This window comes from Canis lupus, chromosome 5, assembly GCF_048164855.1.
Source record: "Canis lupus baileyi chromosome 5, mCanLup2.hap1, whole genome shotgun sequence".
Lineage (NCBI taxonomy): Eukaryota > Metazoa > Chordata > Mammalia > Carnivora > Canidae > Canis > Canis lupus.
Genome location: NC_132842.1, coordinates 60381204 through 60406463, shown reverse-complemented (window position 1 = coordinate 60406463; position 25260 = coordinate 60381204). Strand labels below are relative to the sequence as shown.

Genomic DNA, 25260 nt, shown 5'->3' with positions numbered 1-25260 from the left:
ACCAACTAAGAAGTTTTCCTGTGAAAAAACTGAACCTGAATCTGATCAGGCCTCTACATCTACCTATCACTCTAAGAGAAATACAGGGGATGAAAGAATACTAGTAAACATGACCACAAAGATGGAATCAGCAAAATCCAAAATGGGCTGGGGAAAAGAGCAAGCAAACATGTGGATTACAAGAGACTTAATCTTTGGTCTTCACTTAAAAAAAACATGAAGACTTATGAGACAGCTGGGAAAATTAAATAATGACTAGGTTATTTTGTGATATTAAGAAATTCTTGGGCAGCAAGAATGGCTCATTCTTGGTGGCTCACCAAGAGCCACCAGGTGGCTTGACGGTTTAGCGCCACCTTCAGCCCAGGGCCTGATCCTGGAAACCCAGGATCGAGTCCCACATCAGGCTCCCTGCATGAAGCCTGCTTCTCCCTCTGCCTCTGCCGCTCTGTGTGTCTCTCACGAATAAATAAATAAAATCTTTAAAAAAAAATTATTTTCCTAAGTGTCATAACGTGGTTATTGTTTTTAAAAGGCTTACTATCTGAAATATTTGTGGCCAAGAGGATATGATGTCTGGGATTTTCTTTCAAATAGCCCAGTGCCTGGGAGAGGAACAAGGTGAGCACAGCAAGGAGACCAGATAGGCCAGGATGTGATGACTACTGAAGCTAGTTGGTGGGTATATAGGAAATCACTGTATTACTTAATCTGCTTTTGTACATATTCGAAATTTTCAGCAATATGATCATTTCAAAAATCACTTACTTCTGAGCAACACCATCTTAATATATATGCCAACGACTCAGGCCTTTCAGGAAAAAGCACAGCAGCACTCCAAGGCCAACTCTAGCCTCTAATGCATATACATAAACTTCATCTACCTCTGGTTACCTATTGTACTAACTCCACTTCAGTACCTTTGCATGCCAAGATAAATTAGGCAAGAAGCTAGATCTGCACATCTTTAACTTTTATTGTAAAATGTAATACACATTCAGAAAAGTTCACAGAACAAATGTTTGTAAACCAAGTCCAGAAATGGGACACTGCGACATCCCCGAAGCTTCCCAATGGGGTCTTTCTGAACCCAGTCCCTCTTCCCCTAAGAGAGAATACTGTCTCATATGATAATCACTTCCCTGCATTTCCTTGTATCTTCATCGTCTATGTATGCTTCCCAAGAGATACACTTTAGTGTTGTGTTTCCAAACTACATAAAGGGAAGTATTTTATATACATTCTTTTGAGACTTCTTTCAATCTCCCTTATGCCTGTAAGATTTGTCCATGTTGTCACATGTCACTGAGACAGACGTATTCTCATTGCATGTCATATTCCATCGTGCAGTTGTATCACAGTTTAGCCATCATATTGCTGATGCTAGTTTGGACTGTTTCCACATTGGGATTCTTATGAACAATGCCTGATGAACATTCCTGTACAAATATCCTGGTTCATATGCCAAGACAAGTCTCTCTAGGTTATAAATCAGTAGAATTTCTGGGTCCTAGGGAATGCACATAACCTTCAGTGATAATGCCAAGTTACTGTCCAAAGTCACTGTACCAATTCACACTCCTACCGGTAGCACCTGAGAACTGATATTCCATGTTGCTGACATTTTTACCCTGTACCTGTCCTAGCCTAGCAGATACTCACATGTCCCTCATCAGACGAGCATCTTCAGCTCGGACCAGCAAACTTCGGATCAGGTTAGAATTATCAGCCATCTCAGCACTGAGCTTCTGATGCACTGAATGATATTCATCCACCTGAAGATGATGAACACTCAAGAATTAAAAAGACCCCACAGACTTCTTGAAAACTAGTCAGACTGAGAAAACACTCTGCCATATACAGAGGCCCTTCTCTTTCCCTATTCACCTGTACCGTCTCGACTATCCCTCATTGTTTTACCTCATCAGTGAAATAATTAGCCTGTGCTGCCTCCAACACTCAAGATGATATTCCACCTGGATCTTTTCATGTCTTACCATTGGGCAGCCCTAGCAACACACATAATATTTTAGAGATCTGGGATAAGAATGTTACAATTTAGGGCCAGTTATGATCCTTATTTTTCTTTTTTCTTTTGAATTTGGGTTGTTGGAAAGCACTCAATCAACAGAGCAAGGTAAATGCAACAGATAAGATGAAGGGCTAGCAAAGGAAAAGGTTAATATGACATATATTTTTTAAAGTATCGTATCTTCTTAGGGGCATCTGGGTTGCTCAGTCGGTTAAGTGTCTGTCTTCAGCTCAAGTCATGATCTCAGGGTCCTGGGATCGAGCCCTGCGTTGGGCTCCTTGCTCTGCGGGGAGCCTACTTCTCCCTCTCCCTCTGCCTGCCACTCCCCCAGCTCATGCTCTCTCTCTCTCTCCATCAAATAAATAAAATCTTAAAAAAGAAAAAGAATATCCAGGATGCCTGGGTGGCTCAGTGGTTGAGTGTATGCCTTTGGCTCAGATCGTGATTCCAGGGTCCTGGGATTAAGTCCCGCATCAGACTCCCCACAGGGAGCCTGCTTCTCCCTCTGCCTAAGTCTCTGCCTCTCTCTTTCTGTCTCTCATGAATAAATACATAAAGTTTAAAAAATAAAAATTTAAAAAAAGTATCCCCCTAAACCAAACAAAGAAAGCAGAGTGGTCTATAGCTAAACCATTCATTTTTATAAAAGAAATCCTTTAACTAGAGAACCCTATAAAACTAGTTGAAGTTTAACAATTTTCAAAAGTTCTTTAAAATATGACGGTCATATACCATACACATGTTTGCGGTATTGTTCATCTACTTAGAGAAACATTTCAAGTATTATGACACTACCACATTCTCACAAATGCATCCAGTGGGTGCCCTCACCTTAATTAGCACCTTTCGTAATTCCTCAAAGTAGACAGGGAAATCTGCTTCTACTTGAAGGTCTTCAATAGCAAAAAATGATGCCATCGACTGGATGATATCACCAGCCAAGTCGATATCATCAGTATTTACAGTGATCTATCCAGGGGGAAAACAAAAGAGACGAGTTTAGCATCCTCAGATATTAAAGACAAACCCAGCTGAAACAGTCCCGGAATTTCTCCATATTCAACACATTTATTGAACCTAAATGTATATGTGGTGGTAAATAAGATAGGGGTTAGCCCTGGAGGAAATTACAAACCATGTGCCTTACGATTCTAGCAGTAGGCTAAAAGATCAATCATCCGGCCTTGTAAACTAAACAAGAAAATCATTTAAATATTGAAAATGTTTTTGTTCACCTCTGTACCCCCATTCCTTCCCAAGTTACACAAGGAAGGGCTGAAAGGAAGGATGGACCACCATCTAGATGACACCCCAGTGTCTAAAACAATTAACATGAACAGACTATGCTGAAACACACAGTTTTACAACCATGAGATTGGTGCCACCCCTCTTTGCCCTGAATGGTAAATATTCCATAAGAAATCTATGCCCATGACAGTAAACGTTACCTCTCCACTAAGTTTTATCTTTATATACAGCTGGCCACCATTCCGTAAGGATGTGAAACACACTTGAAACGGAGCATTTTGAATGTTAGTGTCTTCTGGTAACAGGAAGTTCTGGTTGAGCCATATAACAACCTTAAAAATGAATAGGGTGAAATGAACTTCTATTTTTATTTATTTTTTTTTAATTTTTTTTTAATTTTTATTTATTTTTTTATTTATGATAGTCACAGAGAGAGAGAGAGAGAGGCAGAGACATAGGCAGAGGGAGAAGCAGGCTCCATGCACCGGCAGCCCGACGTGGGATTCGATCCCGGGTCTCCAGGATCGCGCCCTGGGCCAAAGGCAGGCGCCAAACTACTGCGCCACCCAGGGATCCCTGAACTTCTATTTTTAAAGTACATTCTTAAGAATTATCCTTCTTTCTAGATTTATTGCTTTATAAAAAAAACCAAAGAATTTTTTTCACACCCCATCCCCCCAAGAACACACTAATCACATTCCTTTTTCCCACCCCATACATGATCTTAAGCAACATTCATAATGCCTGGCCCCACAGCATGCCATGACTTCAGAGCATTTTCAATATAGACATAATCTTATATGGAATGTAGAAATGCTTCAGGTATGATGTCAAGTCTATTTATTCAGTAGCTTTTCTGTAGTGATATCCTGGACAATGTAGTCTGCTTAAAACTATCCCATTCCATCCTTGAAGCAAAATTTAAATGAAGTACACATGCACATGCATGAGAGACAAACAGAGATATACCCACATGCAAAAAGTAGAAAGTAAGTTTTAATATTCATGACAATAATGCTACATGGGTAGCAGCACAGGTTCTACATAAGCATCTACAGGAGAATCTATGGGGCTAAAAAAGCCTCCCTGAGATTTCTGAAGTCCAGCCAAGGTTAAAGGCCACGTGTGTTAGTCCTTTACACTATATAAGACACTGTCACACCAAGTTTGTAATCTGCAGGGGCCGGTGAGGTGGGACTCTCCTCCCTTACTGATAAAGGGAATTGAGGCCTGGATTGGTGGGGGCTGACAGCGCTAAGAAATCACTAAGAATTTAATTAGTTAAGGTAGCATCTGAACCCAAAATGTTCCCAGCTCCAACTCCCACACTCTTTCCATTTTGAAGCAGGTTCCTCTTGGAACACTGGGTCAAGACAAGTACACCAAGACCATGACAAATGAAAGAGAGGAATTAGAAGCCAGCAAGAATTAACCTGTAACCAAGGATTGCTCAAGTAAATAAGGCATGTACGTTTTCAAAGTGAGAGAAGATATTTTAGCAGTATTTTTGTCACAAATTAAAAGCCAACGCCAAACTACCTGCCACTTTCATGTCATAATTACATAATTAACTCATTCATGTCATTTCCCCCTTCTATGAAAGAACATCCAAAGGATTCTAAAGTGCAAAAATACTGAAAGAGAAAAGCCAGACACTCACCCTCTGTGCACGTTCTGCAATGACAAAGTTGACATAGCTGAGGGGCTCTCTGGCAGGGTCAGGGCTGGTCAGTGCATACATGGAGAAGCGGGGGAGCTGTCTTGTCAGTTCAAATACGTGAAACTGGGTGCTATGGTCAACCAGAGGAACACAAGAAAAGAAATGGATTGCATGGAATATTATTTCAAAATGCAAGGCCCAGAAAAGAACTACAAAATCACAACTGGGTCACTGAGTTGTGACCCAGTTGTTTAGGGGGTTTCGTTGAAGGGAAAAAAAAAAAAAAACTTGAGGGTTAAGTACTACAGTAATGGGCTTGGGATCAGAGATAACATGAGTCTTATACATACACATACGTGCACCAAGGGCTTAAAATGCCCTTTTTTTATTTTTGAAAAAATTTCCAATTAGGGAAGTAAAGGTCATGGGAAATCTTGCCTGGGTGGGTAGAACCAGCAAATGGCTCCTTTGGCCTGCCAAAATCCATGGCACAATAGAATATCTACTCATTGGCTCTCCTCTAAATGCTGGCTAGACATGAACTGTGCCTTGCAAAGGGTCACCTGCTTCTGTAACCCACGAAGGTTTTCAAGTGCAGATCCACAGGGACATCTTTGGGAGGTGTAATCGGGATGCAGATGGAGCTGGAAAGGTTGTGAATGCTGGGGTGTACCACGTGGCTTTCACCTAGAAAAATTCCCTCAGCAAAAATCAGTACTGCTCGGATGATGGTGTCTGCAGAGAAAAGACAAAATGGCAGTTCAAGAACCAGTCCAAGATGGCACATGTGTCCACAGATCCCAGCTATAAATAATTTCTTACCATTAGAGGTGGAAATACACAATTCTGCATGAGCAGCCTGGGTCTCATGTCCCAGATTGACCGAGAGGGCGGTGTGGAGCTTGGTATTGGCTGGGATGATGCCCCGAGACCCATCAGCCTCATTCAGTGGACTGCTCGATTCAGCCTGCAAAACATCCTCCCACTTCCAGCTCAGTCACCAAAGCAGTGAACTAATGTCAATTCTAAATGATATGGCCATTTGGCTTCAAAAGACTGACTCTCAATCATGATATTAATCTGATTCTTTAGAATTCAGAAGACTCACTTCACTCACTTCATTATCACTCCCTTTTTCTATCTGACCTCTTCCCAAAGGAAAAAAATATCCTGTCCCTTTCTGTGGTTAGGGTCCACTGTACCCCAACATGCCTTTTATAGTTTTTTTGGTGGTATTCTTTTAAAATAGCAAAATTAATGCACTTAGTATAATAAATTCAAATATAATTACCCATGACAAGACAAATCAAAGTCCCACCTCTTGGTTCATCCTCCAGCCAGCCTGGTACACACACACACACACACACAAACACACACGCACACACAGAGGTATTGTGGTTGTCAACTCTGATGTTATTTGTTTTTGGAAAAGGTAAGAGATATTCTATACGTATTGTTCTTGCATTCTTTCGCTCAGTAAGGCCACAGATATCCTTCCATCTTAGTCCAAGTACACATACCTCATTCTCCTGAGCTGCTTAATATCCCCCAGCACACTCCCTCCTATGGATCAACATTTCAGTTGCTTCCAACCATTCACTGCTACAAATAGTGCTGCCCTGGAACGCCTGGGTGGCTCAGCGCCTGAGCGCCTGCCTTCGGGCCCGGGGTGTGGTCCTGGAGTCCTGGATCGAGTTCCACATCCGGCTCCCAGTAGGGAGCCTGCTTCTCCCTCTCTCTCTCTCATGAATGAATAAATAAAATCTTAAAAAAAAATTTTTTTTTAAATAGTGCTGCCATAAACGTCTCTGGACACTTACGCAAATACTTCTATAGTCCAGCTGCATGGAGGCGGGATTTCCAGGTTAAAGAACACATGCCCTCTCACCATTGACTCTGGCAAAAAGGCCGAAGCAATCCCCACTTCCACCAGTGGGTATGAGAGGGTCCTGCTGTGTAGATGCTGACACCTAGTCCTCTTCACACTTGCAGTTCCCACCTTTCCAGACTGCATTTCCCCTCCCACATGAGGACCTACCTTGGCATTTTCCTCATAGTTACGGAGTTCTAGCAACAGATTCTGTTTTTTCTGACTCAGCTCTCGGATCAGGTCCTGTTCTACGCTGGTGTCCATGAGGTTCCCTCTCATCTCAGCTGTGCCAGGCAGGTAGCCCCGGACTGAACAAAAGGAGAAAACCCTCACCAGATTGAAGAATACATCAGCATAGCCATGTCTCCTTTTAATCATCAACTGTCTGTTCTTAAAAGTCAAAACCTTAAGTTCTCATCCTCCCATCTAGGTGAATTTATTAGGATGAGAGGATATCCATACAAACACTTCATAGTGGAACTGCCTGGTGTTCTGACCCAATCAAATTGAAAATCTAACTTTACAAGGATTTTTCCTGTCCCAATTTACTTTCCCCGTCCACTGAGCAGCAGATCAGCTGTGGGTGACCATCCATCCGGTAATCTCCCTCTAGCACACCAGCAATTGCAGAAGAAAAGTTGTCTTTAAAGATGACCTCCCCAGTTCGGTCACTTCGAGCATCAACCTAAAAAAAAAAAAATAAGAACTTGAAAAATAGCTTATGCTGTAGTTTAAAAAGGAAAATACCCACAAGATTTTAAAGTCAAAATCAGCTTTAAAGGTCAGCTAGTCTAGCAGTTTTCAAGAGTGTTCCATGGAGCCCCATGGCTTCTCAGGAGACAGCTGAGACAGCTATGAACCCTGGGGCCAAGGGGACCATAAGGGGCCACAACCAGCTATACTTTCTTCTTTATAAATAAAGGCTGTTTTACACATTGACCTTTACATAACATTTCATTTGGAGAAATGGGTTTCCAGTTCTTATATATATAGCATAGGGCGAGTCCAAACTATCTGGGTTCATATTCCAGCTCTGCCAGCCACTTACTATCTGTGGGATCATGGGAATATCTCTTAACCATTCCATGCTTGATCTCCCGATCTGGGAGGTCAAGAACAAGAACGTGAGGAAAATAACTACATCCCATAGGGCCAGAATGAGGCCTAAAAAGTTAATACATTAAAGCACTTCGAACAGAGCCTGACATATAGATGTGCACAGGAAATGTTGGTTCTATATAAAAGCTTTATCTTTATCATATATGTGTATAAAATATATTTACATTTAAAGTGTGAAAAACACCAAGTTAGCTCAACTTTCCATCATATCATCTTGTATAATAATCTCATTTAAGAGTCACTCTTCCATGTAAAAACTACTTAGATACTGCAGAGGGCCCCCCTATCCTCACGGAGCCTCCTCTTCCCAAGAAAGGCAAAGAGAAATAAACAAATGCATCTGAAAAACAACAATGAAGAATAAGTGCTTAAAATGACTTCAGTTTCAAGCAAGAATAGGTGTTATCAATAAAAGGGTAGCTATAGAAAATCCGGTAGGGCAATCATTTCAGTAGCCAGTGCCATTCAGTATTTTTGTCTGTTCAAGGGCAAAACTTTGCAACAACAACAACAAAAATAAAGTCATTTAGATCACAGCCTACTACTGGCTCCTACCTCTGTCTGCAGAATTCACATCCAAGTATCCACGCTCTTAATAACAACAACACATAAAAGCCTGATAATCATCGATGCTCAAGTTTGTGAAGTAATGAGTGGCCTGGATTTACCAAAGCCCTTAGCACATTAATACTACTCTCAGGTCAACTGGCTGGTTCTTTGGTGGAACATGCAACTCTTGATCTCATGGTCACGAGTTCAAGCCCCATGCTGACTGCAGAGACTACTTTAAAAAAAATAAATCCTCTCAGACTGAACTGACCTTGCTTCTGCAAATAAGAGAGTTTCATTTACTAAGAAGCAAGGCTACAAATGAATATTTGTATTTCTAGGGCTATTCTGCTCTTTTGCTTTATCCAGCGTGGATGTTTTGCCCTGGAGGAGAGAATGGCCCTCCAACTCAACAAAGGACCTACTAAATGCAAAGTTAATCGGTTGTTTGCATTCATTTAGTATTTCTACACCTATAATCACATGCTGGATCTGTATATTTTCCCTTTTATATGCTATTTCTGTTAAATGTAATTATCAGTTTTTCTCCTTATATAATGAACAGTGTTAATTTTCTTTCTTATCTCTTTTTATGTTCTGGAAGATTATATAATAGAAATTCCTTAAAATTTTGAAAGCATTTAACTCTAAAAACATCTAGGTCCATAGTCATATTTGAAGGCAACTTTTTTTTGAAGGTGATTTTTGATAACTTCTCAAGTCTAGTAGTTTCTAATTCTTGAATCACTCATAATAATTTAATTTATATTTATAATTTGTGTTTATATTCCCCCCAGAATATGGTCCATTTTATAATTTCCAAGTTTCTTACTAAGGAACACAGACTTCCCTTATAATTATTTTTTATTTTTAAAAAATATTTATTTATTTATTTGCGAGACAAAGACTGTGCATGGTAGGAGGGGCAGAGGGAGAGAGAGAATCTCAAGCAGACTCCCCACTAAGCACAGAGGCCAGATGTGAGGCTCGATCCCATGATCCCAAGATCATGACCTGAGCTGACATCAAGAGGCAGATGCTTAATTGACCAAGCCACCCAGGTGCCCCAGTCTTCCCTTATCATTTTTATAGCCCATGCCAAAGACAAAACCAGGTAAAGAATCAGGAACCAACACAACATTTTTGTAGAACCTGTTCTTCACACAACACCAAAGGAAGGTTACAAGGTCCTAGCCAAAAACAAAGAAAAATCAAAGAAGAATGGGACATATAGATGTGACATATAGACATATGCGCATAACCAAATCTACTGCCATACATACAAGGGCAGAAATTATCTGATCTTCTTCAGGCAATTCAGCACTGTCACATAAGGAAGCTAGGGCAAATGGTACCCATGGAGATCTGGCAGCTACTTAGGCAGTTTCTAACAAGACAATCCTGACTTGCCAGAAGTCTGCAGAAAATTCTGAACTTAAAAAAGGAAAGAAAGCAAAAAGATTTCATTTCAAATTTTATAGCTGGGAAAACTATGATAACATGATTCTTCCCATTAATTCTAAGTTTTCAGACAGTCTTAAAGATTTATTAGAGAAGAGCTATACAAACAGCTCATTACGTGCTTACTAAAATTCCTTTCTTACTGTCCTACGCCTATGATCAACCTGATTAAATGCATTCTCATTTCTTCAAGCAAGAGACTTAGAAAGATCTTCTCCCAAATTTTCTCCGAATGGGCTTTTAAGACCAAAAAGAGACTCACTAACTTGTAGTGTTGCAAAGATTATGAAGTTAACTTTGAAAGCACAGCCAAGGACGACAAGGTTATATTCTCATGTTACTGGTTCTGAGTCATGCAGCCAATATGCCTCAAACAACTAGTCCTCTGAATTATACCTGAAACTTACCTTCCCATTGGACCAACCAGTTATCAGTTCACACACTCCATCAGAATTAAGGTCAAAAGCATGAATGCTCATGGCATGATTTTTGGACTGAAAAAGAATTTCAATAATTAGTCCAGAAGTCTTTTTTTTAAGATTTTATTTATTTATTCATGAGAAACACAGAGAGAGAGGCTGAGACACAGGCAGAGGGAGAAGCAGTCTCCATGGAGGGAGCCTGACATGGGACTAGATCCCGGGTCTCCAGGATTAGGCCCTGGGCCAAAGGCAGCGCTAAACTGCTGAGCCACATAGGCTGCCCAAGAAGTCTTTCAACAACCATTAAAATCCCTGAATATTGGAAGCTGAATTATACTCACTTTAATTCTCCAGTATCGGGCTGTTTTGTCATAAACTCCAACTGTGCCATTGGAAAGGGCATAACCAAATCTACTGCCATACATGGGGCAAAGAGAGGTGATTATCTGCAGGAAATAACAAAGATACATCTTCCCACTAAGGTTCAATTCCATGCAAAGTATGGCTTTATAAAATTGCATGTTGTGCTACCAAGTGTGTTAAAATTAGACTTAAATCTGTTAGAGGGGAATGTATTCCTCTTCTCTATGATCCATGTCATCTATTTCAGAGTTGGGTAATCAGAATTAAATAAACTTACAAAGTTTGCTGTTTTGGATCAAGCTCATGTGGCAAATTTCAGCAAATCATTTAAAAAAACAATAAAATTGAGCGATTGAGGATGATATAAATTGAGTATGCAAGATACAGAAAATGTATAACAGATGCTGTTATGAACACTAACTCAAAATGTTTTAATATCCTATGGTCTAAATTTTAAAGACTTGCAAAACCCGCAAGTGAGTATCTTTTATGTGCATGTTTTTCTCTCTGTAACATAATTTATTGTCTGCTAGAGATGAAAGGTGTTTTTTAGGAAAAAATATAATCCTTTAAGAAGTGCAAACCCAAGCACATGGCTCTGTATATATATGTAACAATATACAGAATGTGTAAATCCTACAGAAATATTTACAGGACTGTTTAAGGATTTAACACCTTTAAAGGGGTAAAATTTTAGTTAGATCCTGAACAAAACTATCCCTTATTTAAAGTTAAAGCCAAAGTTTAATGATATCTATGCTCCTGCAGATCTACTTTCTAATTCTGGCATGAATACAAGAGATATTAAGAAATAAATTGTATAAAGCAGAGAATAGTTATATAATTTCCTCTACACCTACAGCTTTTCTACAAAACCACCCACTTCACTTAACTCTGAATGCAAAGTGCTGTGTAGGACTCTAGAATTATTTAGCTCAAGGCATTCTTTTGGCAATACTCGGTACTGTTCATCTGCCAAATGGATTATCATTATGCTGATCTGCGAAACGAGATTTGAGCTAGGAGCAAAATCAAACCAAAGGACAGAAAAATGGCTCCGAAATGAACAGTTTTAAAAAGTTCCGATTTTTATACACTTAGTCCTGGATTCTGTTGGTCCCTCAGTCCTTCATTAATTCATTCACTAGGTTCTCTTTTGTGGACCAGAGTCTGCTCAAGTCCCTGGCCCTATGTCATAGTCTCTTGTCCTTTTCTAGGATGTAGGAAAAAGGTGTTTTGAAGAATGCAGTCTCCTCACATCTAGTATTGGCAATAAACAGAAATCCAACAAAATCTGAATGATTCTCACTAAGTAGGAAAAGATTTACTATAAATTTGAATTTATAGTGATTAAAGTTTTTTTTTTTTTTTTTTTTTTTTTTTTTTTTTTTTTTTGAAGAGGGGGAAGGAGGGAATAGCAAATACCTATAAGAACCTAATGAAAGCTAAGGACTCTCCAAAAAAATCACATGTTAAGCACATACACTTAAACAGAACCCCTAAGCCTTTATTAGGGTCATTAATTTTCCTCTACCTACAACTATTAGTTTACAATTACAATAACTGTGAATATGTAAAAAGTGTAGTAGAACTAAGTAAAAATCTATGCTCCTCGCTATAGGATAAAGGTAGATGAGCTAAATCAAGAATAACACTTTGTATATCAATATGCAGGTTTTACATTTTGGTCTTTCTTTGTAGTTAGTGGGACAGAAGCCTGACTTTCCTAGACAGCTTCTGGAAGTGGCCAGGAGTAATGACAAGTGGCTAAGGCAGGTACTGAGGCCAGTGCCCTCAAGCTTTCTGACCTGAACTCTCAGACACAACCTGAACAAATTTAGCAGGATCCCAGCATTCTGATCGCTCAGACTCCCTTCTGTTGTTCTCTGCTGTCTCTTTCTAATGTTCACAAGCCACTGTTCCCTTATGTTCTTCTCCTTTCTTCTTTCAGAATATCCTAATTCATTTTTCTGTTTCCATCCTGCCCAATCCTGGAGAACCAGCAGCAAATAAATATCCTAAGAATGCCAAAACTACAATGGATGAAGGCAATCTGTAGGCAAATGAAGTTTAAACTCTTCTAGATTCTACTACATGAGTAATGCTAACCACGGAGAAACCAGCCAAGTCCTCCAACATCTGATTTTAAGTTCATCGACAGGAATGTGCCCAAGAAGTATTTAATTTGGAGAGGAAAAGTTATAAAAACCTTGTTTGTGTACTCATTCAATCCCATTTAATACATGATGAGGAGGAGGCGGACAAGGGAGAGTTCAAATCCTGACCACACCACTGCATGGCCATGACCGTGTATCAGTAATTTAACAAAGGAACTTAATACCAGTTTCCTCGTTGGTAAAATAGGAATAATACCTTCCTAATAGGGCTGTTGCAGGATCAAATGAGTTAGTTCATATAAAGCACTTGGAACAGTATTTGGCATATATTAAGTGCATAATAAATGGTTGCCATTATTAGTGTTATTATTATCATCTATATGGATTAACTCACTAAAAGAAAGGCCTTTATGTACTCCATAGTTTTTCTCTATTTAATCAGTCTGTTCAAAATATACCTTTTTTTCCCTCTGCCACCACCACGACCTCCCCCAACTCTCAAAACATATCTTGGTGCACATCTTTAAGTGTGTCTTTCTCTGTAATGTACAGTTCTGTTTAATTCCCACAGTTTTTACCCCAAAACTGTCTGGGTTGAGGGAAGAGAGCCCAGTACTCTCATCTGATGTGACATTCCACTGTGCTAATCGATCTTGCCCAAAGTTACCATGACTCTGATGTGGCATTTCTTACCTCTGTTTCTGTCATTTCTGCCACAATCTCATCTTCTTTAAAAACTCGGATATCAAAATCCTCTGATCCGACAAGAAGCTGAAAGGAAAAAGGATGATGCATCTTTAGTTCAACAAGTGAACACAGCACAATTTCCATAAATCAAATGAAGAACGGCATGATACTTTCTATGGGGCTACTGCTAGCCAGAGAGTTCCCTGTAATCTGATTCTCAGGAACATTCCACCTATTGGTCCATTACAGATTTCAGCCCTCCATGTGGGCTGCACATCCTGCCAGAATATGTTTTCCCATCAAGCTGCTGAAAATGCTTCCCTGGCTCAGTGCCTTCCTCTGCCTGCAGATGGAAGCTATTTCAAATGCCAGAGAGCAGCAGCCACGGACAAGACACAGGTAAGTCAGTGCCCAACACAGCATGCTGCCAGCTGCTCAAGAGGTTAATTTCTAGAGTAACCAACAAAGGTCACTCTCTAAAACTTAGATTCCTGAATGCTAGCCACAACTGAAAACTACTTATAATATGGTTTTAAAGCATCAGAAGCAAGTTGTAAGATTGGGAATATGGCTGTTGCCCCATCAACTGTCCTGCCCCCTCTCCCTGTCCTGTGTCTTTGAAACATCATGGCCTTGATCTTGATATTAGACAAACACACGTAATTTATTATTCAAAAGAAGAGAAAGACAAATGAGACCAGTTAGCTTGTCATTTAGGTAAGAAGGTACCAAAATCGGCTGCGAGAAGCTAACACTTCTCTTAACACTAATCTCATTGTCATGGGAAAATTATTCAGCTGAACACACAAGATAAGTATCTCCTCCTCCACACACCTCTTTCTTACCATCACCGTCAAAGTCACATAAGGCCAAGGAATGAACATTATCTCCAGTAACCTGAAAATAAAACCAAAACTCATTAATATGCCATCTTTTTTCACTTAATCCAAATACTTTAGCTACATGAAAGAGGATTATACAAACCACCAATGGGTATTATTCTAATTACAAAAATTCTTTTTTTTTAATGTACAGAATTAGAAATACGGTTCTATTTCATTTTTCTTATTCATTACAGTCGATGGTCAAAAACAAAGCATAAAGAACTTTAAAAGTAAAAATGTTTAAGAGGATTAAAAGAATGCTTTGCTCTTCATACCGTCCAAAAGAGATCATTTCCTTCATGATCAAAACCCTGCAGAGCACAATTTCCACCAATAATGGCAAGAGGAGAGGAGATGTCCCCCAGTGTTCCCAGCACAATTGCATTGGCCCCATCAGCAACCTAAGGGGGAAAAAAAGACATAAAAACTCAGATACAGTGATGCAAAGGCACAGTGGATATAACCTATATCCTTATTTGTATTTGGATACTCAAATCTCTCTGTCATCATCTGAGAGAAGCCACATGGTCTCTTGAGAGGCAGGCCAGGGCCATGCATTGAAGACAGTCATCATGGCCTATATGTGCTTCCACAGGGAAGAGCAGAGACCCAGGATCAACTCAGGCCCCTGGCCTCTCACAGTAATCCACTAAAATAAACTGCTACAAAATCCAAGGCTCTCTACATGTTCTAGAGGCCAAATTCTTGGCAGAATCAAACTTACGCATTTTTAACATCCAAGCTTTCGTAATCCATTTTAACCATGTTGGATGGAGACCTTTTTGATACTTATTACCTAGTTCTCTTACTACTAGTCTTTTTCATTGTAAAGTTACAGAGAAGTATAAAGAATAATAAAACAAATACCTAATACCCACCATCCAGAATTAATAAGTACCCCAGACTTCTTGAATAAAGTATATAAGCATAATTTAACTTATTTTTAGAAAACTCAAGGACATCTTTGAAAATACCAATTATTTATTATACAGGAAAACAGTCCTTGTTTATATAATCTTCATGTAGGAAAACCATAAAAAATAAAAGATTGGCTATAAAGGACAGAAAAATTCATTAGAAATCAAAACTGGGGATCCCTGGGTGGCGCAGCGGTTTAGCGCCTGCCTTTGGCCCAGGGCGCGATCCTGGAGACCCGGGATCGAATCCCACGTCGGGCTCCCGGTGCATGGAGCCTGCTTCTCCCTCTGCCTATGTCTCTGCCTCCCTCTCTCTCTCTCTCTCTCTCTCTCTCTCTCTATCATAAATAAATAAAAAAAAATTAAAAAAAAAGAATAGATTTAGAAATCAAAACTGCTAAATGGCCAATAAAAAGATAAAGTTAAAAGGTAAGCAATAAACTGGAAAAAATACCTACAATATCTAAGATACATAGCTAATTGTTTTGTTAATAAAATAAAACAGGTAATAGAAAACAAATAAGAAAAGGATAAACATCCAAGCCAAAAAGATTTTTAATAGAACAGGAAATTCACAAGAAATACAAATCAACAACAAACATGAAAATCTTCATTCTCACAATATGTCATTTTTCATTTTTCAGATCAGAAAGATGAAAAATAATAAAATCCCTGTTCGTTAGAGTGTGATAAAACAGGCACTCTCCTATTCCGCAGGGAAAGTGGAAAATAGTAGTTTTTGTAAAGAGCAATTTACTAAAACCTATCAAAAATCTCGTTTAAAAAAGTTTTTAATTGCAGAGCTACATTCTTGAAATCATTAATTTTATGTATCAACCATATGTGGATAGGCCATGGTACCCAGATATTGAATCAAATATTATTCTAGGTGTTTCTGTGAAGGCATTTTTTTTTTTAATGGAATCGAGATTAACATTTAAATCAGCAGACTCTGGGTAAAGAAGACTGCCCTCTATAATGTGGGTAGGTCTCATCCAATCAGTTGAAGGCCTTAATAGAAAAAAAGACTGACATACCCCAAGGAAGGATCCTGCGACCAGACTGTCTCTGGACTCAAGTTTCAACATCATCTCTTCCCTGGAAGATGCCTAACCTGCAAATTTTGGACTTACCAGGCTCCACAGCTGCATAAACCAATTCCTTAAAATAAACCAATCAATCTTTCTCTCTCTAAGTACATATACACACATACACATACTACACTCAATTTCAGTCTCTCATAAAAACAAAGGAGTATCTCTGTGATCCTGAAATAGTCAAAGACTTCTCAGAACAACACAAAGATCACTAACTATTAAAGAAAAAAAATGAACAGCTAGACTTCCACAAAATCAAAAACTTTTGCTCATCAAAAGATGCCTACTTATTGGAATGAGCCACATACTGGGAGAAGATATTTGTTATATACATTATTTGTTATGTATATTGTAAATATTGTTTTACATATACATATATAAATAAGAGTTTATACCCCATATATTCATTTTTAAAATGTATTTATTATAGAGAGAGCTAGCACAAGCAGGAGGAGAGGCAGAGAGAGAGAATCTCAAGTAGACTCCACATTGAGTGCAGAGCCCAATGTGGGGCTCAATCTCATGACAATGAGGTCATAACCTGAGCCAAAATCAGGAGTCAGATGCTTAACTGACTGAGCCACCCACGGGCGCCTGTACCCAGTATATTCAAAGAAAATCTACAAATCAATACATAAGAACTACTAATAAAAAACAGGCAAAAGACCTAGTCACTTCACAAAAGAAGGCACATAAGTGGAAACTAAGCACAAGAAAAGGTGTTTTACATCACTGGTCATGAGGGAAATGCAAAATGAAGCTACAATGAGATACCACTTCATACCTTAAAATGGCTAAAATTGAAAAGACTGGCATTACCAATTGTTGACAGAGTATGGAGCCACTGGAACTCTCTCACACATTATGGGTGAGAGGTATGAAATAGTATAACCATTCCTAAGTATACCCAAGATCAATTAAATCATATGCCCACAAAAAGACTAGTACAAAAATATTTATAGCAATTTTATTAATTGCTCCAAACTGGAAATAACCCAATATGTCTATCCCACAGGTCTATGATCAGAAGAATAGATAAACAAATTGTGGCATAATCACACAATGGAATACTACTCAGCAACAAAGAAGAACTGCTGCTCTATGCAACAACATGGATGGCTCTCTCAGATATGCTCAGAGGAAGAAGCCAAATACCAAGGATTGCATTCTGGAGGATTCCATTTGTATGAAGTTCAAGAACAGGGAAAGCTAAGCTAAGGTGAAAAAATCGGAACAGTGAGTGTCTAGGAGATATAGGAAATGATTGGAATGGGGCACAACAAATTTTTCTGAACTGATGGAAATACTCTATATTTTTATAGGGCATGTCATTTGCAGGGATGAAAACTCACTGAAAAGTACCTGTAAGGCTTATGCGTTTCACTGTAAGTACATTTTATCTCAATTAAAGAATACCAAGGGAAAAAAAGAAGTAATTGCATTTCTGGGAACTTATCCTTAGGAAATAATCAGAGAAACTGGCAAAGATATATGCTTATCAAAGTATCAACTATATCAACTATAATATAAAAACTATGGAAACAACATAAATAGAACCAGTAAGAATGATGCATGGATATACAGTAATTTCATATAAAGATATTCACAATATGGTACTGAACAAAAAAACCTGCATATAAGGGCCAGGGAGTGGAAACAACACATATGTCCATTAACTGATGAGTGGATAAAGAAAATATGGTATGTCTATACAATGGAAAATTCTTCAGCCAAAAAAAAAAAAAAATGAAGTGCTGATATATGCTACAACATGGATCAACCTTGAAAATATTATTCTAAGAAAAAGAAACCAGTCAAAAGACCATATATTCTATGACTTCGTTTATGTAAAATGTCCAGAGTAAGCAAATCTACAGAGATAGAAAGTATCAGTGGTTGCAAGTAAGACTGGTTGGGGGAGAATGTGGATTGACTACTAAGGGGGACTAGGTTTCTTTTAGGGATAATAAAAATATTCTAAAATTGATTGTGGTGAGAGGCACCTGGGCGGGCTCAGTCAGTTGAGTGTCCGACTCTTGATTTAGGTTCACATCATGAAATCAAGTCTCGCCTTGGGCTCCAGACTCAGTGCAGAATCTGCTTGTCCCTCTCCCTCTGCTGCTCCTCTTCCTCTCTCTCTCTCTCTCTCTCTAAATAAATCTTTTTTAAAAATTAAAAAAAACTGATTGTGGTATAGCTACAAAAGTCCCTGAATAAACTAAAACTAGATTGTATCCTTTAAATGGGTGAATTGTATGATACGTGAATTATATCTTAATATATGTTAACATATTATAGTAATATAAGTTGTAGGGGAAAAAGGCTACATGTATATAATATGATCCCATTTTGTAAAAAACTTTCACTTAGTAAAAATCAATTTAAGAGTTGTGTTATTTCTCGGGGTGCCTGGGTGGCTCAGTCAGTTGGGCATCTGCCTTTGGCTCAGGTCATGATCCCAGGGTCCTGGGATCAAGCCCCACATTGGGCTCCCTGCTCAGGGGGAGCCTGCATCTCCCTTTCCCTCTGCCTGCTGCTCCCCCTGCTTGTGCTGTCAAATAAATAAATAAATAAAATCTTTAAAAAAAAGTTATTTCTAGATGGAGAAAATTTTTTTAAGATTTTATTTATTTATTTATGAGAGACAGAGAGAGAGAGAGAGAGATAGGCAGAGGGAGAAGCAGGCTCCATGCAGGGAGCCCAACGTGGGACTTGATCCTGAGTCTCCAGGATCACGCCCTGGGCCCAAGGCGTCGCTAAACCGCTGAGACACCCAGGCTGCCCTAGATGGAGAAATTATGAGTATTTTTTTCTGTTTTTGCTTCCCTATCTTTTTCATAATGAGTATGAATAACTTGGGTAAAAAGCTGCAGTAGCCTGCAGACAGCAGAGCACAGTAATTGCTCCTCCTATAAACTACTACACTAAACTTTAATGCAAAGCTACCAGGAGATCTATTTCCTGGCTCTTGGCTGAATTCTCAACAGATCTTGACAGTTAGTGGTATCAGAGTACCATGGTATCCCATGTACCTCATGGGAGACAAGCTGGAGTGGCACCAAGTGGTTACCAACCATCATAAAACAAGTAAGTGTCAAGCAGAATGCAGATGCAAATGGAAAAATATCTGTGTTGTTTACATTACAAGAGCCATACAATAAGCAAACCAAAATAAATGTCTGATCTCTTTCAAGCATAAAATACCAATGGACATTAGTGAGTAATGGAAATGCTACAGTTATAAAGGGGCATACTTGCCTCTCTGTAGAATAAATCTGAGTTATTGTAGACATCATAAGCCAGAAGGTTAGTCTGAGTCCCCACTAAAAGAGCATCATAGCCGAGTTCAGGGTTCAGTACTCCTGCAGTCAGGCAGCTGACTGCCTGGTTAATGTTGAGAAGTGAAACATCAGATTCCAGGGGGCTCTGGAAGACCCTGGAGGCACTGAAATGCTGGCTCCGGGTATGAGGATTATGAATAAAAACCTAAAACAGAAACAGTTAGTTACATCCCCTAAAAATACCAAAAATGTAAAATTAACATATATTTTTTAGAAGACTTGAGGTATTAACAGATATCAACACTAACAAGAGGTCACTTTAATCACCTACAAAACTTGAAACTCTTACACAGTTCTGTGTATGCTAGCTTTCAATCACTATGAATTGTGGAAACCCAGTGGTTCTTAGTCTTCTCAAGAACGAGGTAATGAACAACATGTAGTTGTTGCTCACCAGGGCAGCTTATATACTACCCACCAGCAGAATGTCAAAGCCCTCTTACAAACTAGCCTCTTCTCGATCAACCTTTGGGAAGCGCTACCAGCTACGATGTGATTACTACGTACTAAGAAGATGATGTAACATACAGTAATAAACATTTCCTTTAGCATCTTTCATCCAAGCACCTAATACATTTACTTCCCAACCCTTAAAACTGGTTGTTTTAGGGGCACCTGGCTGGCTCATTTGAAAGAGCATGTGACTCTTGATCTAGGGGTTGTAAATTCGAGCCCCACGTTGGGTGTAGAGCTTACTGAAATAAATGAAACTTAAAAAAAAAAAAAAAAACTGGTTGTTTTAAGGGTTAAAACTGATAGTTTTAAAGTCCGGTAGTTTGTAGATCTGTTTTACAAACTTAAACTGAGTCACGCGATCAAAGTTTTTCACGGTTTCATGGTCTATACTAGTAAGACAGAATTAAATAATTAGTCCAAAGTCAATTAATTTTGCAGTTTCAACTACTGTAGACAGAATTACACCAGACTGGTATCTTTGTGAGGTAGGAGGATGTTAGATATTAAAATGGCTTGTATGGGGATCCCTGGGTGGCTCAGCGGTTTGGCGCCTGCCTTTGGTCCAGGGCACGATCCTGGAGTCCGGGGATCGGGTCCCCCGTCGGGCTCCTGGCATGGAGCCTGCTTCTCATTCCTCCTGTGTCTCTCCTCTCTCTCTCTCTCTCTCTCTCTCTCTCTCTCATAAATAAATAAATAAATAAATAAATAAATAAATAAATAAATAAATCTTTTTTAAAAATAAAAAGTAAAATAAATAAGATGGCTTGTAATAAATAAATTATAAAATAAAATAAAATAAAATAAAATAAAATAAAATAAAATAAAATAAATAAAATGGCTTGTAGCCCTCCAAAAGGGCACAGTACAAAAACAGACATGCAGTCTATCAATGGAATTAAAATTTCATTAGGGAAATCTTCACTATCTAAAAAAAGCTCCAAGATGACAACATGAAGAAAAAAAGGGTGGGAAGCACCGCACTAGAGACCCCTTAAGCCTCTTGCAGTTTTAAAATTCACGAATTTTAAATAAGTATTTCATCCCTTCAATAAAAATCCAAAGAGGATTAGTTTTAAGTTATTACCTGCCTATTCAACAACAAATAATTTTCAAAGGAATTGATTAGAAATATACAGAAAAGGTACATAGCTATGGAATATCGTGTTAACGGCCTCATTTGTGCAATAGTTTAACAACATGCTTTCTAAACATTACTACATTTGATTCTCACAACAAGCCCTGGTTTACAGATGAGGTCAGAAGGGTCAAGGCCCTTTCCCAAGGTCTGGTGACTAATGAGTGACAGGGCTAAGACCTGATGCCTGGTGTCTGGTTCCAGACCCTACACTCTAGCCACCGTGCCTTACTTCCTTTTATCAACTGTTCAGAACAAAAGAATTCTTTTGGAGTCTTCCAGTAATTAGGCTGAGGGAAAACAGGAGTGGAAATCACTTACGGACTTCATATTCGCTGCTATTGGAATGGAAAAAGTTTGGGGTTTGTGACCAAGAGCAGCAAGACTCCCAGGAGCAGACTTCTCCCTCTTTCCCTTCATGCTGTTCTCTGAGTCTCCAGGAGACCTACCTGTCCCTCGGGCATGGAAAAAACCAAGTTCAGTCACGCAACAAATGGATCACTCCCCGTGCCTTCAGCCGAAGGGACTGGCTATAGTTCACGCAACATTTGTTCTAGCTGCTAACAATAGAATTTCAACCGGTCCCCTCAAGCCCATGATGAGAAGAAAAATGTCGTCAGAGGAAATCAGTAACATTCATCATGCAAGAAATATCCTTGCTCAAAACAAATAAAATCCTTGCTCAGGCTCAGAGACCAGATGCCAGTAAGTCAAGGTTCACGTTCTCAACAGAATCCCACTTAAAATGACAAAATCCTATTTCTAGAGACCTGGGCTCCAATGGTCAAAGAGGGCTTTAGCCTTACCTGGAATATTTAATTATTATTATTTTGTTGTTAATTATTTTTAAAGGAGAATATATTCCTGTATTACCTGGATCACAGAATATTACCATTTTTTAAAGTCTCAATATAAAATATCAGGTTACAACTTACCAGATTTGTTTAAAGTTCTAAACAAAAATACAATTACACAGGTCACAGGACTTTCTCTCTATATCACTTTTCCAACTCCAGAAACAGACCTAGACTCAGTGTCCCTCCTTCCATTCTGGATCATGTTCTCATTCAAGGGCTTCCACAGAAACCTCCGCCCAATCTTCCTGCTTCTCCTACACTCACCTCCCTGCATCTCTGCTGCAGTACCAGCGAGTTACCCTTTATCTAAAACATCAGTCAAACCGCATCACTGGAAAACAATGGTCTTTATATGGCTTACAGGCCCTATATGATCTGGCCCCTGGCTACCTCACTGCTTCCTTCATTCCATTCCAGCCCCAGCAGCTCATGTTCCTGAAACACACCAAGCATATTTCCACCTCAAGGCCTTTGCACTTGCTCATCCCTCTGCCTGGAGAGCACCTACCCCACATAACTGCAGGGCTTGTGTCCTCCTTTTCCTCAAATCTCTGATCTACAGTTATCTTATCAGAGGCCTATGGATCACCCTATCTAAAATAGCCATCTCCCATCATTTTCATCCCCTTACTATTTTTCCCCCTAGGGAGACATTATCCATGTGTTATTTATATGTATTTACAAATATACTTTAATATATATTAAAATTATACACACACACATCTATTTTTCTCCCCCCTTGGGTCTGGCTCCCCTTCTCAAATGTAAACTCCAAATGGGTGAGACTTGTCTCAGCCTTGCAACTACAAAGTTAAGAACAGTGCTCAGTAGTAGCAAGCCCTTAACAAGTAAGGTGTGGAGCCAATATCCACAGGACATTTTCAGCCCATTTTTTTTAGCTGTTATGCACCCACAGAACCAATATGATTTTTTTTTGTCATCTGCAGTACCTCTTGACAATAACCAATATTATTTTATACCAGGCCCTGTGCTATGGGGCTCTACTCATTACTTTCTACTTATGTATCCCAAGGCATATCATCTAACATACAGCATGGGTAGAAGTATCTTGAAAGCTATAAAACATTCTATAAACACTAGCTTATTAAACCCAGCCTGAGTCAAGAACAGGTACTTTACCTTCATTTCCACCACCTTCTAGGTGAACCACCTCAAGTATTACCCTGAACCTACCTCTCTGAACTGTTATTCTAGTCAGTAGAATGGGAGTAACAAAAAAATAACAACTAACAACTAGCGACTTATATGCTTCCATTTCCCATATGCCAAGCCCTTTATATGTATTAATTTACTTAGTTCTCATAAAAACCCAATGTGGCAGATACTATTATTAAGTACTTTGCCCAAGGTCATGAAATTAGTAGGTACTGGAGCCAGGATCACCACACTTGTGCTATGCTGCTGCCCTGGGCACTGTAGCAAGGATGCTGAGATAATTCGTGTAATGAAGCTTTGTACCTGTCAAAAGTTATTACACTTGGTGTCACGGTATTCCATGTATCTTGGTGATGCTTCCATCAGCACACAATGCCTAGATATGCCTTGTCTGCTGGATTATAAGATTTGTCAAAGCAGGGATTTCAGCATTATCTCTGAATCCCCAACATCTAGCACAAAGGAGTATTCAGCAAGTCTCCTGAATGTTAAATGACCATGTCTTTTTCATCTCTGTGATTCCTACACCTTGCCCAGCACCTGGCACATAGTAAGCACCTCACAGGTACTTAGTGTATAAATTATAGGAAAAGATGTAAATGTACATGGATAAACATCAAATGAAATCTGAATCATTTAATATAAGGGTTTTTGCATTTTCCTCCTTTTTTTTTTCCTCGAGAGGCAATATGAAATAGTGGAAGGAGCTCCAGAGTGACAGGCAGAGACCCCGGGCTCAAACCTAGGGCTCGCTACCCCTCCTAAACCTGACCAAGCCCCTTCCCTCCTGGGACGTTTCTTCCCTGAGCTCCCTATTGCACAGGAGCTCCAACGCTGTCCAGGTGCCTGAAGACAAGTAAAGTCAACTGCTCGGAAAGGCCCTTCAGGCGAGACCCCAATATTCCTCGTTCCTCTGCGCAGACGGAGAACTACAGACGACCCACCGGTTGCCCGGCAACCGTGGCTTGCGGGGGGGAGGGGGGGCGGCGGAGGGGGCGGGGCCGGGCCGGGAGGGGCGGGGCCGGGCCGGGAGGGGGCGGGGCCGGGCGGCGCGGCGAGGGGGGTGGGGCGCGGCCCGCGGAGATCCCGGGGACGGAGGGCCCCGGGCGGCCCCGGGCTCCGTGCGGCGGGAGCGGTTACCTTGCCCGCTTGGGTGGCGGCTGCCAGGCACGGGTGAGTCCCGTCGTAGCGCCCTATGGCCACCATGCGGGGGCTGATTTTGTGGCGCAGTTTCAGGGTGAACACAGGCAGCAGCATGACGGCGGCGGCTCAGGGCAGGAGGGTGCGGGCTCCGGGGCCAGAGCACCGGCCTCCAGCGGCTTCAGGCGCGGAGCGACCGGCGCGGGAGGGAGGAGGCCGGCGCCCGGCTCTCCGCGCCCCGCTCTCCGCGGCCGCCGCGCCCGTCCTCGGGCCGCGCAGGCTCCGCCCCCCGTGCGCGGCTGCGTGGTCGTCCCGGCGCGGGCCGAGCCCCGAGGCGCCTCCCTCCCTCGGGCGGGGACCGGGCCGCGGCGGGTTGCGCTGCGCGAACGCGAGGGAGCGGGGGCCTCGGGGCCTCCTGCCGCCCCCCCAAGCTGCGCCCCTGCAGCGCCCAAGCGTCCCTGGTTGAGGAACCGAGTCGCGAATGCCCGCCGGGCTTCCGATTTAGCTGTGAGTCGGGGCAAACCACGGTGGGTCCCTGCGCTGAGTGCCCCGATTCTTTCCGAATAAATGAATGAAAATCAGGCTTTAGACTTTCATGTTTAAAGAACCCAGAGTCCCCTTGTACAATTCCCCGCATATTTTTACATGAAAATATACAAAATGGGAAAGTCGCAAAACGTCTCACATTCATGCAAATACGCAGTGTGTCAGGCACTGTTGTAGACAGCG

The 25260-nt window shown here is 40.4% G+C and overlaps 1 protein-coding gene across 2 annotated transcripts in view; it reads right to left on the bottom strand.

Annotated features, from left to right (window-relative positions):
• The window catches only part of BBS2 (Bardet-Biedl syndrome 2), a 31117-nt gene extending 6323 nt beyond the window's left edge, over positions 1–24794 (bottom strand). The window contains exons 1-15 of one of the 2 annotated variants that reach the window (XM_072827031.1): positions 24532–24794; positions 19685–19912; positions 14688–14813; positions 14363–14425; positions 13535–13612; positions 10703–10807; positions 10347–10433; positions 7360–7495; positions 6979–7118; positions 5763–5925; positions 5504–5675; positions 4941–5070; positions 3481–3612; positions 2864–3001; positions 1663–1775 (exon numbers count right to left, since the gene is read on the bottom strand). In XM_072827031.1, the coding sequence (XP_072683132.1) occupies positions 1663–1775; positions 2864–3001; positions 3481–3612; positions 4941–5070; positions 5504–5675; positions 5763–5925; positions 6979–7118; positions 7360–7495; positions 10347–10433; positions 10703–10807; positions 13535–13612; positions 14363–14425; positions 14688–14813; positions 19685–19912; positions 24532–24648 (1928 nt within the window). In that variant the 5' untranslated portion in view covers positions 24649–24794. The remainder of the gene's footprint in view (positions 1–1662; positions 1776–2863; positions 3002–3480; positions 3613–4940; positions 5071–5503; positions 5676–5762; positions 5926–6978; positions 7119–7359; positions 7496–10346; positions 10434–10702; positions 10808–13534; positions 13613–14362; positions 14426–14687; positions 14814–19684; positions 19913–24531) is intronic. The other variant, XM_072827032.1, reaches the window with a different exon arrangement.
• Between the last annotated feature and the right edge of the window lie 466 nt (positions 24795–25260).